We start from the raw sequence: 17782 nt of genomic DNA, 5'->3' as shown, positions 1-17782 counted from the left end.
TTCAATAACCATTTAATAAACAGCCAATCAATCAACAGCCTCTCAATTAATAGCTAGTTAATTAGGAGCTAGTTGTCAGTAATCTAGATATACTAGCTGTTAACTAACTGGCTACTGACTAGCAAGTTGCTGACTACCTAGCCGGCTGCTGATTCAACTGGCTGGTGGTTGACTACCTAGGTAGGTGGCTGTTAATTGACTGGTACCTCATGTAACGCATCTATAACGCATTCTCACCGCCTTCAAAAAATCGCCCCACTTGGAGTTGGCCTCTAAAGTACCTTCCTTTACCAGTGACATAATCCAAGCACCGATCCACCTCTCCAGCAAACGAAATATCCAAGATCGAACCTCCAAACGGCTTCGACATCGCGTCCGCTCGAGTCCAAAGTGCCCTCTATGCACTCCCTCGCGGATCAGGAAAGCTCGCCTTCCCATCGCCGCCCGCGCCAGTCATCGCCGCCCTCGTCGTCGCTCGCCCCACCGTCGAAGCGCCCCAAATTCGCCGACGCAAGCATGGCCAGCGCCACGGTGCGCGGCAAGCTGCCCGAAATCATTGACCTCAGCGAGCAGCCGTCCGCCTTTCAGCCACATGCCGGCGCAAAAAAGCTCGTCATCAAGAACCTGCGCCGCCCCGGCAACCGCGACGCGCAGATCGAACAGTACTACGCCCGGACGGAAAAGAATCTCGACGAAGGGCTGAGTGCCATCTTTGCGGGACAGAAGCCGGCTGTGCCACTGGAGAAACTGTATCGGGGCGTCGAGGATGTCTGCCGCAAAGGCAGCGCCGAAAAGGTCTACCGTTTGCTGATGAAGCGCATCGAGAAACATTTGCAGTCGGTAGTTCTTCCTCGAATAGGCAAGCCAGGTGGTGCGCCGCAAGTTGATATATTGAGAAATGTCTTGGCGGAGTGGAAGCTTTGGAATAGCCAAACGGTATTAATCGGCATCAAGGCTTAAGCCGGCATTGGCATATTGCTAACGCACAACAAACAGGTTCTCATTCGGTCCACATTCAGCTATCTCGACCGAACATATCTGCTACGGGAAGCCCTTCCATCCATCAACGACATGACGATTTCACAATTCCGCAGAATACTATTTAGCTCACAATGCGGAAGCCAAAGTCTCGAAAGCGACGTCATCGGCGGAGTTTGCGTCTTGGTGGAATACGACAGACGTGGCACTCCTCCGCTGGAAGCCGAATTGCTGAAAGATGCAATCATGATGCTATACGTCCAAGGCGTTTACACAAAATACTTTGAACCGGCCATAATTCAAACCTCCAAAGCCTACTTTGAAGACTTTGGAACCTCGCGGAGCATATCTGGCTTAAAAGAGTATATTGCAGCTTGTGAGGAGCTGCTCGTCAGCGAAGCGAATCGTTGCATGGCATACAACCTGGACAGCACAACGGAGAGACTATTGATGGAGCTGGCACATCGAATATTGATTCACGATTACTCTGAGAAGCTGCTCAACGAGGGCAGCTTGGCGAATCTTATGGGCGATAAGGATATGAAGTCGATGAAGGGTCTTTACGACCTGCTCAAACTTTCCGGTCTACAGAAGAAGCTCAAGGAGCCTTGGGCTGACTACGTCAGAAAGACTGGCGCGGCCATCATCTCTAACAAGGAACAGGGCGACGAGATGGTTATTCGTCTTTTGGAGCTGCGCCGATCTTTAGACTTGATGATCCGCGATGCTTTCGGCAGAGACGAGGATTTTCTGCGAGGCATGCGTGGAGCGTTTGGCGGATTCATGAACGATCGTACCATCGCTGCCTGCTGGGACACCGGGACGTCCATGATTGGCGAAATGACTGCTAAGCATATCGACATGCTACTGCGCGGCGGCTTGAAGACTCTGCCCAAGTCGTTACTGTCTGATGTTCAAGACCGAGCTACCGCAGAACGAGAAGGTCAGGCGAGTACGGGCGACGAAGATGCCGAGCTAGACAGGCAGTTGGATAACTCACTCGAACTGTTTCGCTTTATTGAAGGAAAAGATGCTTTTGAGGCCTTTTATAAAAAAGACTTGGCGAGGAGATTACTTATGGGCCGCAGCGCTAGCCAAGACGCCGAACGCAATATGCTAACGAAGCTTCGAGGAGAATGTGGCTCCAACTTTACGCACAATCTGGAACAAATGTTCAAGGACCAGGAGCTTGCAAAAGACGAGATGGAGGCATACAAGCAGCACTGTCAGTACACATCCGAAAGTAAATCGCCTGTGGATCTTCACGTCATGGTCTTGTCGGCAGCCGCCTGGCCAACGTATCCCGATATACGCCTGAACCTACCCGATGACGTCGCCACCCAGATTGAGAAATTTGACCGGCACTACAAAGGCAAGCACACGGGCCGCGTGCTGACCTGGAAGCACTCACTCGCGCACTGCTCTGTCAAGGCCGTCTTCCCTAAAGGCTCAAAGGAGCTTCTCGTGTCCGCCTTTCAGGCCGTCGTGCTGCTCATGTTCAACGAGGCCAGCGGCCCCCTCACGTATGATCAGCTCTCGACCGGCACGGGTCTGACGGGTGGAGAGCTCGAGCGCACTCTGCAGTCGCTGGCGTGCGGCAAGGCGCGCGTTCTGAGCAAATACCCCAAGGGCCGCGACGTCAAGAAGACGGACACGTTTACATTTAATGCCGCGTTTGCGGATCCAAAGTACAGGGTCAAGATTAACCAGATCCAGCTCAAGGAGACCAAGGAGGAAAACAAGGCGACTCACGAGCGCATCGCGCAGGACCGGCGCTTTGAGACGCAAGCCGCGATTGTGCGGATAATGAAGAGCCGCAAAGCCATGGGCCACGCGGAGCTGGTGGCTGAAGTCATCAATTTGACCAAGACGCGAGGCAGTGTAGAGCCTGCCGCCATTAAGAAGGAAATTGAAAGGTGAGAGAACTCAAGTATAAGTCGAAGAGAAGCTAACAAGAGTACAGTTTGATCGAAAAGGACTACATAGAGCGTGAGGGAAACGCGTACACGTACTTGGCGTAACAGCGGCCACATTGTGGCCACATTGTGACTATATCTTATTTAATCATATTTTTCCGAGGCAAGTAAGTTCTGGAGTGAGTGGCAGCCATCAAACCCAACGAACGCATCAGTCAGAAGGACACAACCAGATGCCACCCGTCCATTGGCCTTATACCTTGCAGTCAATACCTCATCAGCCACCTAGGTACTTTTTTCTTAATCAACAAAGTGCTAGTTTGTCGTTGCTCATATGGGACTTTGCATCATTGGGGTTCACAATGTACATACCTCGTTGCTTTCTTATAAACAGGGTTTTGTGGCGGGCTTACGCCTGACAGCCACGATAAAAAAACTTTTACTTTGACGCCATGTTTATATCGCTGGACATGTATAAATGCTTCGCAAGGCATACTGAATCAGGGTTCTGTTTTTTCCTACCTTTTATACACCAACGCACACATCTCGTTGTTCCCATACTCGAACTGCTTTGAACATCACACGCCCATCATGGCCAATACCTTTCACCCCTTCTCGCGGTTGCCCGCAGATCTGCGTGACATGATCTGGAAAGCGGCCGTCTGGGACCGAAGCCGTTCCAGCGCAAACTTCTTTACAATCTTGCCCTCCGATGGTGCGCTCCTCGGGAGGTCTCCTCGAGTCCGCCTCGGGCCTCCCACGCGCACCGGAAGAGTGTGCAACTACCGCCAGCAAGTAGGCAGCTGGGAGTCAACCATGGGATCGGGCTGCATGGTGGACAGCGGCTTGTGGGAGGCGTGCCACGAGTCGCGCGCAGTATTGAAGCGCACGTATCCCACTGCGCAGGGCTATGTCGGCGAGACGGCGACGGGGCCTGGTGACCGATCGGCGTGGCGTCACCCAGCGCTACACGTTTGTGCCGTCCAGAGACATGTTGGTCATTGGGTTGCATAACTTTATCCACGCCTTCTCGGATCCCGATCGCGAGATTGACTGTGTTTTTGACGTGCCCCCGGCAACGAACAATTCCGTTTTGTCGCCGTTGTAAGTTTCGATTCCATCCATGTTTCTCGTTTGTCGTGACTACTACCAGAGGGTACGTATGCTAACTACAACAACAGCTCAGTACCACCCTCTACTATTTCCGGCGCTCAGGAAACCCAGCCGAGAAGGCTCAGACTTAGAGACATGCGCCATATCACGGTTTTGCTGGACCGCGACTGGGAACGGATCGACAGACGAAGCATTGCAACCCTAGATTTCTTTGCCGCAATTACTGCAAGTCTGCGACCTGACATCAGTTTCTACCTGTGCTGGAGAGACATAGGCCATGTAGGCATTAATGAGGTGGTTGGGGACAAGAACGCGAGATTCTATACGAAAAACGGCTACTTTGAGCCCCTTAAGCGTCTGTAAAGTAAACATGTCTAAGTGCGCAATGATGTTATTGATTACGGCAGAGATAGAGTATAGTTAATGAATACGGGACCGCTATTAATTTACTTGACTTTCCCATATTTTTGCTGCCAAATACGCGAGGAACACTGGTAAACAGAGCGGCGGATAACGCGGCGCAATGGGCGCGATGCTCACATCGCTTGTATCAGCTGATTGAACAAACTGATAGACATGGCGAGGGCTACCGTGATCCCGCCACCATCGTCTCAGGGCAATGGTCTATTCGGCAGTTCACAGTCTGCACCCAACGGCTCGCGCACATATTTCCGCGGGAGGAGGCAGTATTCGACGGCAACCAAGTTGAGGAAGACATAATGCAATGCTCTACAAAGATTGGTGTACATGACAGCAGATTAGCGCCTTGTATTTTTCCTGTTGACGGTGTACGACGCTTTTGACCAAGTTCCGGTGCGACTTACGCAGTGATCCATATCAGCGTCGCAGCAGGCTCTCGCGCTATTCCAATCTGCGATGCCGCCTGGCAGGTAGGAGAGTCGCAGTCCGGGAGCTCGGCCGGCTCGGAAAACTCGACAAAGCCACCTCCAATGGCCCCGCCTGTCGCGGCGGCCTCGAGGGCGATGCGGACTGCGATACAGGTCTTCTGAAAAGAGCACGACGAGTGACACTTTGAGGCGAGTAAAGTTGCAACATGAATCATGCACACTAGATTGAAGACGACATAGATGGATACCTAAACATTGGATTGTGCTCTTGATTAGCAAGGGGCCGGTTCCGAGACAAGAGAAGCTTCGCGGAGGCAGGGGGGGGGGGGGGTATTGGTCTTTCCGCGCACCATGATGTATCCGGGCATGACATTGTATTCCCAGGTGACGGTGGCGTATATGAAGATGCCGAGGGCCAGGGCGAGCATGATGATGGCAAGGGCGCGGACGACCATTTCGACGCAGACGACGACGCGTTGGCTACGTGTAAGTCGTGCCATTCCGTGTGTGCGGGCGTCAGGCACTGCACTCCAAACGGACGGTATGGGACACTGTGAATTGAAGCAGATTACAAGCACTGAGAGATGTCGGAAAAATTATCTTTCTGATGGAATCGATCAGGGAAAAGAAGTTGCGGGCGTAGGTGGCCACAGATGTGCGAGATCTTGCTTGGCATTGAGGAGGGGGCCAGGTCACGGCTGGCTGCGTTTGCGCGTTACACAAGCGTGCGTCTGGCGCGTGTCTTGACGATATCGAGCGTTTACTGATCACCATATTGTATGACTGACATGACTTCACATCATAAGCTTCATCATACTTGCAGACTTCGCCTAGGGGCCAGGCCATTACTTGTAGGGTTAGGCTGTGGGAACGACGAGAGTCATGGCATGTACAGCGAATAAGTGGTGGGACAAATGTGCCGATCTGAAGAAGATGGGGCGTGATTACAAACAAAATGGAGAGTAACAGCGAATAAGGTGATTGGCGCGCCAAGGTCAACGAAATTTGGATTCTTATGCACTATTGAGCACCTCTCGATATTCCAGTCATGTAAGCTGTGCAGTGGGCGCCATTCGTACCGCATCGGGCCGGGGTCTTGTCCATAAACACCGAGCGTGTTCGAGTCAGAGACGGAAGCAAGTTTCAAAGGCGACACGAGCATGCTGGGGGCGATTTGCACAGGCTCATCAGAGACAGAGCAGCGGATGTTGCAGCCGTCTCGTGTAGAGGACCGTGCTAGAAAAAAAAGACGCTGATGACGGAAGAAGGCGCTTGGCTCCGCCCTCCGCGACGCACTTTCGATTAGAATATACTGGGCACATGCAATCTATTCTTTGCTCTTGCTTGGGCTTCGCCGGGATGAGAAATGCAACCTGCCTGAGAACCTAGTCTAGAGGCTCAGTCAGGCACGCAAGAATGATGAAGACATTATGTTTGGTTTATACTTAGGGCTCGGGCTACCGATAAGCGGCTAGCTAACAATGTCGGGCGGTTATTACTGAGCTTTCACGCGAGCCAGAAAAAGGAAAGAAAAATAATATCGTATTCTGGCCCTGGGCAATAACTAGTGCGCATGTGCGTACCTAGGAATAAGCTGGGGTCTAACTAGATGTGATGCGCGGCAAGGGTCCAGACAGGAGAAAAAAAACGACGCAGACGCTGTTGAAACAGGAGCAACTCGTAATGCTGGGGAATGATCACCATCGAAACTCGTCTTTGTAATCGCTATATATATTTGTTTGTGATGACAGCAACAGATGTGCCGTTGATGCGCAACGGGTACTGCGGCATGTGCGGCAAGGGGAAAGGTTAATTCAAGAAGGATCAGGAGGGTTACGGCGATGTGCAGGGCCAATTAACAAAGGCGAGACCCGCTGTAGCCCCTGTAGGAGAGCCACCAGAGAGAAGCCAATCAGGGGAAATGGTCTTGCCCGCCCACAGAGCAAGGAACCGCCAATCAATCGACGCTGGTATCCGTACATTGTGTACAAATGAATAATAATTAAAAGATATTCTGGGACGGCGCCAACCTTGCACGTGCCTCATACCTGAATACGAAAAAAAAAAAATGTCAACGTAGATTTCCTGCAGCTGCAGCCAGTGCGTTGATCGGATTTTACCGTCTCCTACCTGTCAGTTTGTGCAGACGGGCGCAGGCCTACCTTACTCTAATATTTACAGGTACTTTACTACCTAGGTACAGGTACCTGCGCCACTGGCTGTACCTGCATACCCGCCTGAGTACCTACCAAAATCAGTTACTTTTGTGATGACCTCTCATGACACCAATCACAAAAATTCTCATCACTCAATGTCTTTTGCCTCAGTATTTATTACGGAGTACTCCGTTCGAATACCAGCAGTCATTCATTTATTTCTCCTCCACATGTTTACCCCTGTGCTGCCTCATTAAACTCGTCTGTCTGCACAACGGTACCTGATCAGACATGCCTCCACCCCGGCCACTACTTGAAATGCCCCCCCCTCAAAACTCCCCCTCAGGCCTTGTCTGTCCCACTCACAGCCAATAATACTCAGTCCCTCACTGGGCGGCTGGCCCGTCCCAAGTGTCTTGCCGCCTGGCACCTACAAGTATCTTTCTCCTCTGAATCCACTATCCAGGCACACTCCGAGACCCCCCAAAGGACCTCCTGGCGCCAGGAGCCCTGACAGAAGGTACTTGCCGCTAGCACTACCTTACCTACCTAGGTAGGCACCTACCAGGAGAGAGGCGCCGCGCCCAAAGTCGCCGACTGACTGCCCCTGGATGACTTGCCTCTCCAGCTTCATCTCTCTGCCTCCTCCTCAGTCACCACCACCACTCTCCTTTTCCCCGCCGGCATTCTTCCTCCACCACAGGCATTCCATCCTCTCTCTTTATCTGCCTGGTCGGTTCCTCTTTTCCTGCATCTGTGCTTTCTTCTGATTCTTCTCTTTTTTTTTTTCTCGGCCCTGATTGACCCCTGTTTGACCTACCAACGAACCCACCACATCTCCATCACCACCAATAATCACGACCGCCTCGCCCCCTCGACGACACTACGGATACACACCACTACACGGCGCCATACCGCTTTGGCTGCCCACCCCCTTCATCCGTCGTTTGTCTTTTGCCCACAACGCCCTGCTAGTTAGACTCTGCCGCCTAGTCTGCTTCGAGCCTCTGCACGACTTTCATCTTTCTTTGTTCGCCTCCTGGCTTCAGCCTTGATCCCCTCCTTCACGCTTCTCCTCACCAGCTTCTGCAATCTTGCTTTGCGGTAACCTTGCGCTGCTGCGATCGAGTCTCGTCTTCTTCGCCTACCTTTCTTGTCTCAATTCACTTCAAGCCGTCCTTTGATCACTTGCCGGCTCCTTTGGCTCATCTTGTCGTGCTCGATTCTCCAACTTTGACACTCTTGCTCGCCGCTCCTCGCATCCGTCCCAGATGTCGATTTGCGCCTTGTTTTATTAACATTCATCTTCGCCTTCAATCACTCTCGTTAACAACGTTCCCCTTTCGCTTCCCACCTCTTGTTTACATACCTCTCCTGGACGAGCTCACTTGCGCCTTCTGCTTCGACGCCGATACCCCTTTCGAATCCGATTCATCCTGTACTCGCATCGACACCTCCCGATCGACTCGATATTGTGTCAATCTCGTGCTTCCTTGTCATACAAGTACCTTGAAATCGACTTCGTCAACTTGTTATCACTGCCAGGCAGACTTGTTCCTGTCACTTGCTTAACTGCATTACCGCGATTCCCTGTATCAATACCTGTCTATTGCTTCTACTCGTGTACAGTCAGCCTTTTGCTCAAGTTCTTCTTGCGCAAATCACTAGCCAGCTGCCCGTGTCCGTCTTGGGCACGATACGTTTTTCAAAACGGCTGTTCTATCTCACTCCGGGCGGGACGCACTCGTCCCCCCTCACCTTCTCGGTATGCAGGACTTGAACGGCTCCGGCCACAATGGCGGCAACTCGACACGTTTCCCTGGTCACGCCTCCAAACCCTCCAGCAGTGATACAGGTTTCTCCCATGGCGCCTTTACCTCCAACGTCTCTGGATTTGCCGAGAGACACCCTCGCCGAGGCAACATCCCTTCTCTCAATACCCATGTGAACCAGGGTCACGGCGCCAATGCTTCCGATGTCGCCTCCCCAGGAACCGCCTTTGATATGCAGTTCACACCTCTTCTCCCCTCACAACTTCTCATGGGAAGCCCCTTCCAACCCGGCAGCCCTGCGGCCTTTGGTAGCCCTCAGTTCCAGTCTCTTTCCGCTTTTCAGGGCTCTCAGCAGCCGCATCAGGGAAACCAGCAGCACAATGGCGGCATGTCGAGCCCTACCCAGCAAAATATGTCTCCTCAGCAGTACCACGCCATGGTTTCACCTTCTCAATACGGCGCGCCACAGTTCTTCCCGCCTCAGTCTCCCACGGGTGGTTTCAACATGCAGACCTCGATGCAGCCTGGCTCACCCGTGCCCATGAACGGCCCCTCCGCCAGTGGCACGAGCCGAACCGTCTACCTTGGTAACATTCCCCCCGACACATCGGCCGAAGAGATCCTCGGTCATGTTCGCAGTGGCCAAATTGAGTCGGTTCGTCTGCTTCCTGATAAGAACTGCGCCTTCATCTCCTTCCTCGACGCCAGCTCCGCCACCCACTTCCACTCAGATGCCATCTTGAAAAAGCTCTGCATCAAGGGTCAGGATATCAAGGTTGGTTGGGGTAAGGCTTCTCAGGTTCCTACATCGGTTGCCCTCGCTGTCCAGCAGTCTGGTGCTTCCCGGAATGTCTACTTGGGCAACTTGCCAGAGGAAGTGACGGAAGACGAGCTTCGCGAGGATCTCGGCAAGTTCGGTCCAATTGATACTGTCAAGCTCGTTCGCGAGAAGAGCATCGCCTTTATTCACTATTTATCCATTGCCAATGCTATCAAGGCCGTTACGCAACTCCCCCAGGAGCCCAAGTGGCAAGCGCCTCGCCGCGTTTATTACGGCAAGGACCGCTGCGCCTACGTCTCCAAGACGCAGCAGCAGAACGCCGCTCAATATCTCGGAATTGCCCCTGGCTACGCTCATATGCTGACTGGCGCTGACCGCGATGTCATCTCCAACGCCTTGGCCCAGCAGTCCGTTGCTGCCGCTGCTGTGGCCACTACTGCGGGGGGTATCAACAACTTGGGTAACCGCACCATTTACCTAGGCAACATTCACCCAGAGACTACAATCGAAGAGATTTGCAACGTTGTCCGTGGCGGGCTCTTGCACCATATTCGCTACATTCCCGACAAGCACATTTGCTTCGTCACCTTTATCGACCCCACCGCTGCCGCCTCCTTCTACGCCCTGAGTAACCTTCAGGGTCTGATGATCCACAACCGTCGGCTCAAAATTGGCTGGGGCAAGCATTCTGGTGCTCTGCCACCTGCGATTGCACTGGCTGTCAGCGGCGGTGCTTCGCGCAACGTTTACGTCGGCAACCTTGACGAAACTTGGACCGAGGAACGTCTGCGTCAAGACTTTTCCGAGTATGGTGAGATTGAGCTAGTCAATACTTTGCGTGAAAAGAGCTGTGCGTTTGTCAACTTTACCAATATTGCCAATGCCATCAAAGCCATCGAGGCTATTCGTGGTCGAGATGACTACAGAAAGTTCAAGGTCAACTTTGGCAAGGACCGTTGCGGCAATCCTCCTCGCCAAATGCAGCAGACTGCCTCGCCGCGCAGTGACGGTGTCGGTTCCCCGCAGGCTGGCAGCTCCCAGAATGGAAGTTCACCATCGAATGACGGCAACCAGCAGTCCGCGGCCCTCTTCAACGCCAACAACAACCCCCTTACCATGTACCTTAGCCAGCTCTCCCAACATGCCCACCAACAGCAGAACCAACAGCACCTGCAGATGGCTGCTCAACAGAATGCCATGTTTGGCACGGCCCAGTCTTCTGGAAACGAGCTGGGTCTAGATATGCCTCAGCCTCACCTTGGTTCTCATGGTCAGTCGGCTAGCATCTCCAATGGTTACTCCACCGGCCCTGGCGTGACTGGCTCCACAACTATTGGGGGACTTTTGGCCCCTGGTAGTGGGCGCGGCTCGCACAGCCGTGCTGTGAGCCTGCCGGCTTTCGGTCCTGGTTTTGAGAATGGCGGCAACAGCCCCAACAGCATGCATGGCAGCAACGGTAGCGAGGGTGAGCAGCAGCGACGCGGCCACCAATACCAGGCTAGCTACGGCGGCATGGGAGGCAGTGGCTTTGGCCTCGCGATTCAAAGCGGCCTCAACGGCTGGGCCGAAGAAGAAGTGGCCAATTAATGACCAAGTCAACTGCCCTGGATACGACCGGGCATGTACATGTATGAGACGTTGGAGGATTCATACCTTTTTTAATGGCTTTATCACTTGCCAACCATTTCTTGTTTTCCCATTCTTTCTCCGTTGTTGATATTTTTACCTTTTCGTCTTTGCATCATTCACTTTGTTATCGACACTTTCTACCCTCATTTTGCACCTAATTGCCAACACAGCTGACCAATCAGCTACCCATGTTAATATCCCATTTGGGTGGAGGATGCTCCTTTGTGTTGCGCGGCTGTGCGCGGTCAAAACTTTCTTCATTTTGGACATGTCTATTTTCATCTCATCTCTTTTTGGATCAGGGAAAGTGTCACCCTTGATCATAATGTGTACGTTGGAAACGTGCGTTTTTTTTTTTGGTGCTTGCTGTTGGAGAAGCACAACTTGAAATTGGTTGGGGCCGAGAAGCTGTAGGCCTTGCTAAACGTGAAGAGAAAAAGGGGGGAGTAGCTGGAGCATTTTTGGGTATAGCTATAGTAGTAATTCCGGATAAAACTTTGCTTTGAATGCAATGATTTTTTTCGTGTTGCTGAATGGTCCCATGTGCGCGTACTGTAGATGTCGCGGGCATTTATACTCGGCATGTGAATACTAATTCTATGTTCATGCGTACCCTTGTATATCTAATTTTATGAAATAATGTCATGTCATGTGCTGCATTCATCTTTCTTTCTTCAAGCCATTTATATCTGGTGGCTGGCTTTGTCTATCATTTATTTTTCAGTAGCCAGCAGGCTCAGGTTTGCTAGGCAGGGCCGGCTTATCCAAGTTGGCGCCGCACTGAGCCTTCCAGTCCGTCGGTGTGATGCGGTCAACGATTGATTTAAATGCCGCCTATTCCTTTGATTAGCAGGTACACGCAGACATATATATATATATATATATATATACGAATGAGGAAAGGGTGGGACGTACCAAAGTACACAGCGTCTCGTCGTCCTCGTAGTGCTTGCCCGCGGGCCGGCACCCCGGAATCCGTAGAGGCTCATCGTTGTACCGCACCCGGACGTAGTAACCCCGCAGGCGTTCTTTTTCCGCGTTCGTCAGCTCGTACGTCGGGCGGCGTCCTACGCGGCGCGCGCCGCCCAGCATGCGCGGCAGCGCCCACCACGACGACGATGATGATGACGATGCGGCGGCCGTCGGCGTCGGTACCACGCGCTCATCGCGGAGCAGCTCCACGGCAATGTGGCTTGTAAACGGCGGCCAGCTAAACGGACCATCGTTATCGGCGCCGAGGCCGGTGACGGTCGCGGCAAGGGTCGTGTCGTGGCAGCCAGAGAGGCCAAACTGCAACGCGGTGTGCTGCGAAGATGGCGGGGCGAGGCCCTCGGCGCTGTCAACCATGCGCTCCGTCATGTCAGCGAGGAGGCCGCCGATGCCGAGCGTGCGGTACTCGGCGCTCTCGCGGAAACCGGCGAACCACTCGTCGACGACGATTTTGATGCTGTCGGCGCGGAGCTGCGAGTCGTAGAATTCCTTGGGGAGCTTGGTGGCGGAGCCGTCGTGCGCATCGGTGGCGGCAATGGAGTCGAGGACGCCGACGAGGGCTGGGTGCGAGGCGACGCCGATGCGGGCATTCTTGGCGGCTGGGTCGGCGATCTTGGGGTCCGTTGTGGCTGCCGGGGGCATGTACTTGCGGAGCTTGGCGTTGATGCGGTCCATTTCGGGGGAGTCGTCCCAGCGCTCGGCGGCGCGGCGGCCAAAGGCACGCATCATGGCGTTGAAGCGCTTGCAGTTGGCCGTGTTAGGCAGCAGCGTGTCGTCAGCCCAGTGGCGGGTGTGAATAATGGGGGGCGCGAGGTCGGCAGCGCGCGTATCAGGCGGGTAGAGCCCGTGCAGGGCCTGCTGCATCGACTCGAGCGCGCGCGGCATGGGCGTGGAGCGCAGGTACATGTGGTTGGTGGCGGCGAGCGTCTCAGAAAGAAAGCCGAGCTGGTCGACGTACAGCCTGCGGAGGCGCTGGCCAAGCGCCGTCGCCGTCGCGCGGCCCTTGTCGGTGAGCTGGCCGAGCTCGCACATGTTGTCCAGGCTGCCGTTGGGTGTCGTCGTCGTCATCGTCGTGCCGAGGGTCGGAGTCTGGCTGTCGGCGGCAAAGGTTTCGAGGCGGCGTCGCCAGTCGAGCGTCGTCCAGGAACCAGAGGAAGGGTCGAGCACGGCCGAGACCATGCGCGAGGCCTGGCTGCAGTAGGGCCAGAACTCGGGCAGGCCTGTGCTGGCGGCGAAGCGGTTGACGACGGGCGTGCGCTCGCCATGGCGCATGAGCACCTGCACCTGCTGAAGCCGCAGCGAGGGCGGGTAGAGCCGGGCGAGCTCGTCGGGGGTGTACGCGGGGCGAGGCTCCAACGACATGTTTTCTAGGGGAGGTTGACGGGGCGGTGAGGATTTGGTTGTGATGCCGACCGAGTAAGGGAGCGAGATCGAAAGAGAAAAAGAACACAAAGCGAAAGGCCGATGGCTTGCGGTAAAACGGGCAAATGAGAGAACTAAAAACGGGGGTTCACGATGCTGGGGGAAAAGAACAGATCGCAGTACTTTCAAACGAATGAAGTTGTTCGGGGGAAGAGATGAGGAATGAGGAGGAAAAAAAAAAAACAAAGGAGGACCGGGTGCCTGATCGTCAAACGGAAGGCGGCTCGCAGCGGTCAAAATAAGCGACGGGGCGTCTGGGGCGGTGCCGAGGTCGGAGAGCCGTGAACCCCGGTCCGGTCGGGGTCTTCATGTCACGACAATGGGTGTAGTTCAACGACGAAGGATATATGTACGTTAACCATTATAGGCGGCAGATCATTCTTCTTTTTCTTGTGCCTTTCCCAGGTATATTCTCTATTACAGATGTGTGCTGTGTGCCTTGCATGCAAAGATGGATGTACTCATCTGTGGAGATGCCATCGAGAGATCTGCCGCTATGGCCGCACAAAATACCGACCAGATGGACAAGAAACAAAAAAACGCCCGACTATTCATATTTTTACCCGCACCACAGCAGCATCGTCACGAGTATACACGGCGATGCCTAAGCTAGAATTTACATTGCCGTCCGGATTTCGACTCCTCCCAGGCGAAAGAATGAAAGCCTTAGTCAACTAACAAAGTTGTCGTTTGGCTTCTTTTAACTCGCACATTGGAGCTACGTAATCAAGCAAGCTTCGATCTATTTCTGTACGTGGGCGACACGGCCACTCTCCCGCCACAAGTGAAAGCTATATTTCAGCAGCTTTTTGCTCTTGTACCAAGGAAATAACAAGCACTGGTCGCTCATAGCAGAACAAGGTTTAGCTCAGCCGCAGCCTTCCAGCTTTGCTAGATTCGGCTAACAAGGGACGCGAGTCAGTGACCGCCAGCCTCGTCCACCTTTGCAGCCACGAGCAAACAAGAGAAAAGTACAATGCTAAAAAAAACAATAGCAATGAATAACAATAATGAAGATTCAAAGGCTACGATATACAGTGGAGAAAGTATACTAGGAGAGTGAGTAATAAATAAATATAAAAAAATGATACAGCTATGGACGGCATAAACCGCTACCCAATTATAGCTCGCCAACGTATTCACTTTCACTTTCACTTTTAATGTATTTTATAAAAAATTGCGAGAAAATAATGGAACGAGTAGAAACAAGACTAGTTGCAAATGGTGCATCTATAGAGTGTACTCTCTGTTGTTTTTGATCTCAAAGCGGCTCTCCAATGCAGCGATGACGTTTCCAACAATGCCGTGTTCAGTAAATGTTTTTTCCTTCCATAAACACCATTGGGGCCAGTGTAATGAACAAAATAGCCAATCTCGGAACAAAATATAGTACGAGCGATGGAAGTAAATTGTTGAGGTAGCTGCCGTTGTAGATGATGCAGGCAGCTTCATCTCGCCCGTTGAGCGACAAACAGGCTGTCGGCGTTGCTCCGAATTTAGGGAAGACAGAGGTTCAGACTACAACCTCATGTCTATATGGTGGCTCAACTTCTCAGTATACATGTAATCGAGGATACAACCTGTTTTGGCACTGTCGTGATAGCGACTGAGCTACCCGTTCTTGACCACGAGTTTGAGCAACGGGTTGCAAAGCAAAATACCAATAACCGTTTTGATGTTTTCCTCCCTTGTAATAGGCTGTGGCGTTTATTAGTTGCCAAATTTCGAATATTTCCGGTTAATCCCGTGCCGTGCTCCCCCGGCCGAATCAACGCAGATCGCGGACCGGGTGTTGGGCGGCCATCATCGCAGCTGGGATGACGCCGAGATGTGCTCACACTACCGTGTATCTGCTGAAACCGTAGAATCAAATGTAAAAAAAAAATTGTTAACCGTTGAAGAATATCGACTACGTATTTTGAAAGAGGATTTGAGTAGACTACGCCGCTCAACGCAATGCAGAGAAGAAGACGCGTGGTTCTTGGGACGCGACCACCTTTGTTTGACACTCTTCTCGATGCTGACAATACGCACATTTATTTTCCCTGTACAACGCGGGTCGATAGTATTCTCAATAGGCACTGAAACAAGCAGTTGCCTTGAAATCCACCTTGTGTGGGCGGAGAGCGGCTCGGCCCTTGGTCCATGCTTTCTTGCGGGACGATTCACCATCTGACAAAAAACACACCGGCCGACTATTCGCTGGCATTTCATGCCTCAACGTCAGAGGTGCACACGACCTTCGGGCCAATCGCGTCATCTCCTTCGATGCTGCAGCGGGCTTCGAGGTGGGAGGGGCAGATGACGGGAAACATATTGGGCTACCTGTTCCAATGAGCGACAACTTTAGTAAAGGGGGTGCGGCGGCATGACGAGGAGACAGAGGGGTGAAGATGAGGGTGTGTATCCGAGAGTATCTGTTGAGCTGGTGTCTGGCATCAGAGTCTCGGCTTGTATTGTGAGACGAGTTGTCTCGGCTGGTGCAGAAGCTGCGTGTGGCAGTGCGCGGAGGGCGACTCCCGCATGTCACAGCGGGAGGTGACGTGAGCAACAGCATGACATGTCTGTCTCTTGAACACAGCTGCGCTCACAATCGACAACTGGAAGTGAGTCATTGGGCATCTCTCGCAGCGTCCCGACGTTGCAGTACATTGTCTTGCACAGACTGGTTTCAGACCCAATTTGCCATGATGCGTTGGTCAAGATGCAATGAAACCTCGGGTGTCCAGACGGGATAGTTTGAATGACGTGGTTGGATTAGTTTCGGAGCCGAAGACAGTCAGACACGACAAATCCGTGAGACCTGTCGCTTTCCTGCATATGGTTGCGGGTACGTGCCACCCTGTTTGACGTTTTTGCACATTATATATTCGCTGGTAAGTTGTACACGTGTCTGGGAATAAATGCGCCTCGTCAGATACTCGGGACTCGGCGGGGTGAATAGAGACACGAGGTGAGCCATTCAAATTCCGTGCTCTCTCGCTTCGCTGTAGCTTGTAGCCTGTGAGCGGTGCAGCTCACCACGACATTTCTTTTCTTGCGATCCTATGAAAGGACGATCGCTGTAATTATCTGTGTGCTTTGGCGAGTTGCGAGTGTGACTGGAATCATGTCAGTCTGCCAAAAGGTGTTGCAAGTCAGGCTACGGCTTGTCGTCATAATGAGTCTACTTTGCAGACCTCTTCAAACACCTCCAGCCACTTTTCAATTACCTTGTGTTCTGTGGTGTTGAAAAAAAAAATGACAAAGGTCCATGGTTCCGTGATGAAAATTGTTCTTCACTGGCTTCTGCGGCCTCGAGATGCTTGTTTGCCAGGCTTACAGCACCGATTTGACCGGGAATAATCCAAGGCTTCATTTGATGACAGAGAAACGAAACACAACACAATCGATTATACACAGGATTTCTTCTTCTTCTTCTTCTTCTTCTTCTTAAGCATCTGGAAGGCGTGAATTCCGGGCGCAAATGGAGCCATCGCGGCGGTGTCGGAGCTTCGAGTGATCGACATCGTATTCTCGCCCCGCCTCTGCCATTGGCAAGTCAGGATTCTCCTGAACATCTTCAATGTGCATCCTAACTATGAATCTCCAGAAACGTAGTCATCATCCATTGTTGCGCGTGAAAAATGCACGTTACAATTAGAAGTGTCGCGACAGGGTGTTGGTGGTCACGTTGCTGACCTGGTCGCGTAGGTGTATTGCCATCACTATCCGTAATATAGACGTTGATCAAAGTCAAAACTTGTGATCGTCGCCCGGCGCGTTTACGTTAGCGTACATAATCGGGCTGCTACCTGCCTAAATGGGTTGTCCCTGAGCTATACTTTGTGCTAAGTAGTTGGGTAGAACTTGGTTGTAAAGGCTTCTTTGCTATAAGGTTTATAACTATTTCATGGCGTAAAAGCCCGTCTCAACGCTCGGCCACGCGTGCGGCAATTCGATGCAACGTTGCCGTCCAGGGCTCCCGTTCCATTCAATAATGCAGGTACGTTTCCAATATTTGCTGCAAGCAATTGAGTAGTAGCGAGGACGGGCGTGGTAACATAAATAACTGTGCTTCGGTAGAAACACTCCTGCGAGCATTTTCTTTTTCTCTAGCAAAAAGCAGATAACTTTGTGCAGAATAAATTCACTACCAATGACTAAACATTCGTACCTCCTCTCAGCCATAGGGCTG

General features: G+C 52.5%; 5 protein-coding genes across 5 annotated transcripts; 3 read left to right on the top strand and 2 right to left on the bottom strand.

Moving 5' to 3' along the window:
* Positions 1 to 399: 399 nt before the first annotated feature.
* On the top strand, positions 400 to 2999 carry BBA_02238 (Cullin family protein; the record flags this gene model as incomplete). Its single annotated transcript, XM_008597335.1, has 3 exons — positions 400 to 936; positions 997 to 2894; positions 2942 to 2999. 3 exons carry the CDS (start codon positions 400 to 402, stop codon positions 2997 to 2999), a joined length of 2493 nt encoding a protein of 830 aa, XP_008595557.1.
* Positions 3000 to 3485: 486 nt separating this feature from the next.
* BBA_02237 (uncharacterized protein) lies at positions 3486 to 4370 on the top strand (the record flags this gene model as incomplete). Its single annotated transcript, XM_008597334.1, has 3 exons — positions 3486 to 3806; positions 3859 to 3998; positions 4076 to 4370. 3 exons carry the CDS (start codon positions 3486 to 3488, stop codon positions 4368 to 4370), a joined length of 756 nt encoding a protein of 251 aa, XP_008595556.1.
* Positions 4371 to 4618: 248 nt separating this feature from the next.
* Positions 4619 to 5310, bottom strand: BBA_02236 (uncharacterized protein; the record flags this gene model as incomplete). Its single annotated transcript, XM_008597333.1, has 3 exons — positions 4619 to 4736; positions 4832 to 5103; positions 5206 to 5310. The coding sequence occupies 3 exons, from the start codon at positions 5308 to 5310 to the stop codon at positions 4619 to 4621; spliced, it is 495 nt and encodes a 164-aa protein (XP_008595555.1).
* Positions 5311 to 8778: 3468 nt separating this feature from the next.
* On the top strand, positions 8779 to 11151 carry BBA_02235 (RNA recognition domain-containing protein; the record flags this gene model as incomplete). The annotated part of the gene is made up of 1 exon (XM_008597332.1): positions 8779 to 11151. One exon carries the CDS (start codon positions 8779 to 8781, stop codon positions 11149 to 11151), a length of 2373 nt encoding a protein of 790 aa, XP_008595554.1.
* Positions 11152 to 11913: 762 nt separating this feature from the next.
* BBA_02234 (histidine acid phosphatase) lies at positions 11914 to 13545 on the bottom strand (the record flags this gene model as incomplete). The annotated part of the gene is made up of 2 exons (XM_008597331.1): positions 11914 to 12027; positions 12109 to 13545. The coding sequence occupies 2 exons, from the start codon at positions 13543 to 13545 to the stop codon at positions 11914 to 11916; spliced, it is 1551 nt and encodes a 516-aa protein (XP_008595553.1).
* Between the last annotated feature and the right edge of the window lie 4237 nt (positions 13546 to 17782).

The sequence above is a fragment of the Beauveria bassiana genome, assembly GCF_000280675.1.
Source record: "Beauveria bassiana ARSEF 2860 unplaced genomic scaffold BBA_S00004, whole genome shotgun sequence".
NCBI classification, from domain to species: domain Eukaryota; kingdom Fungi; phylum Ascomycota; class Sordariomycetes; order Hypocreales; family Cordycipitaceae; genus Beauveria; species Beauveria bassiana.
This window is presented reverse-complemented; position numbering and strand designations above follow the sequence as displayed.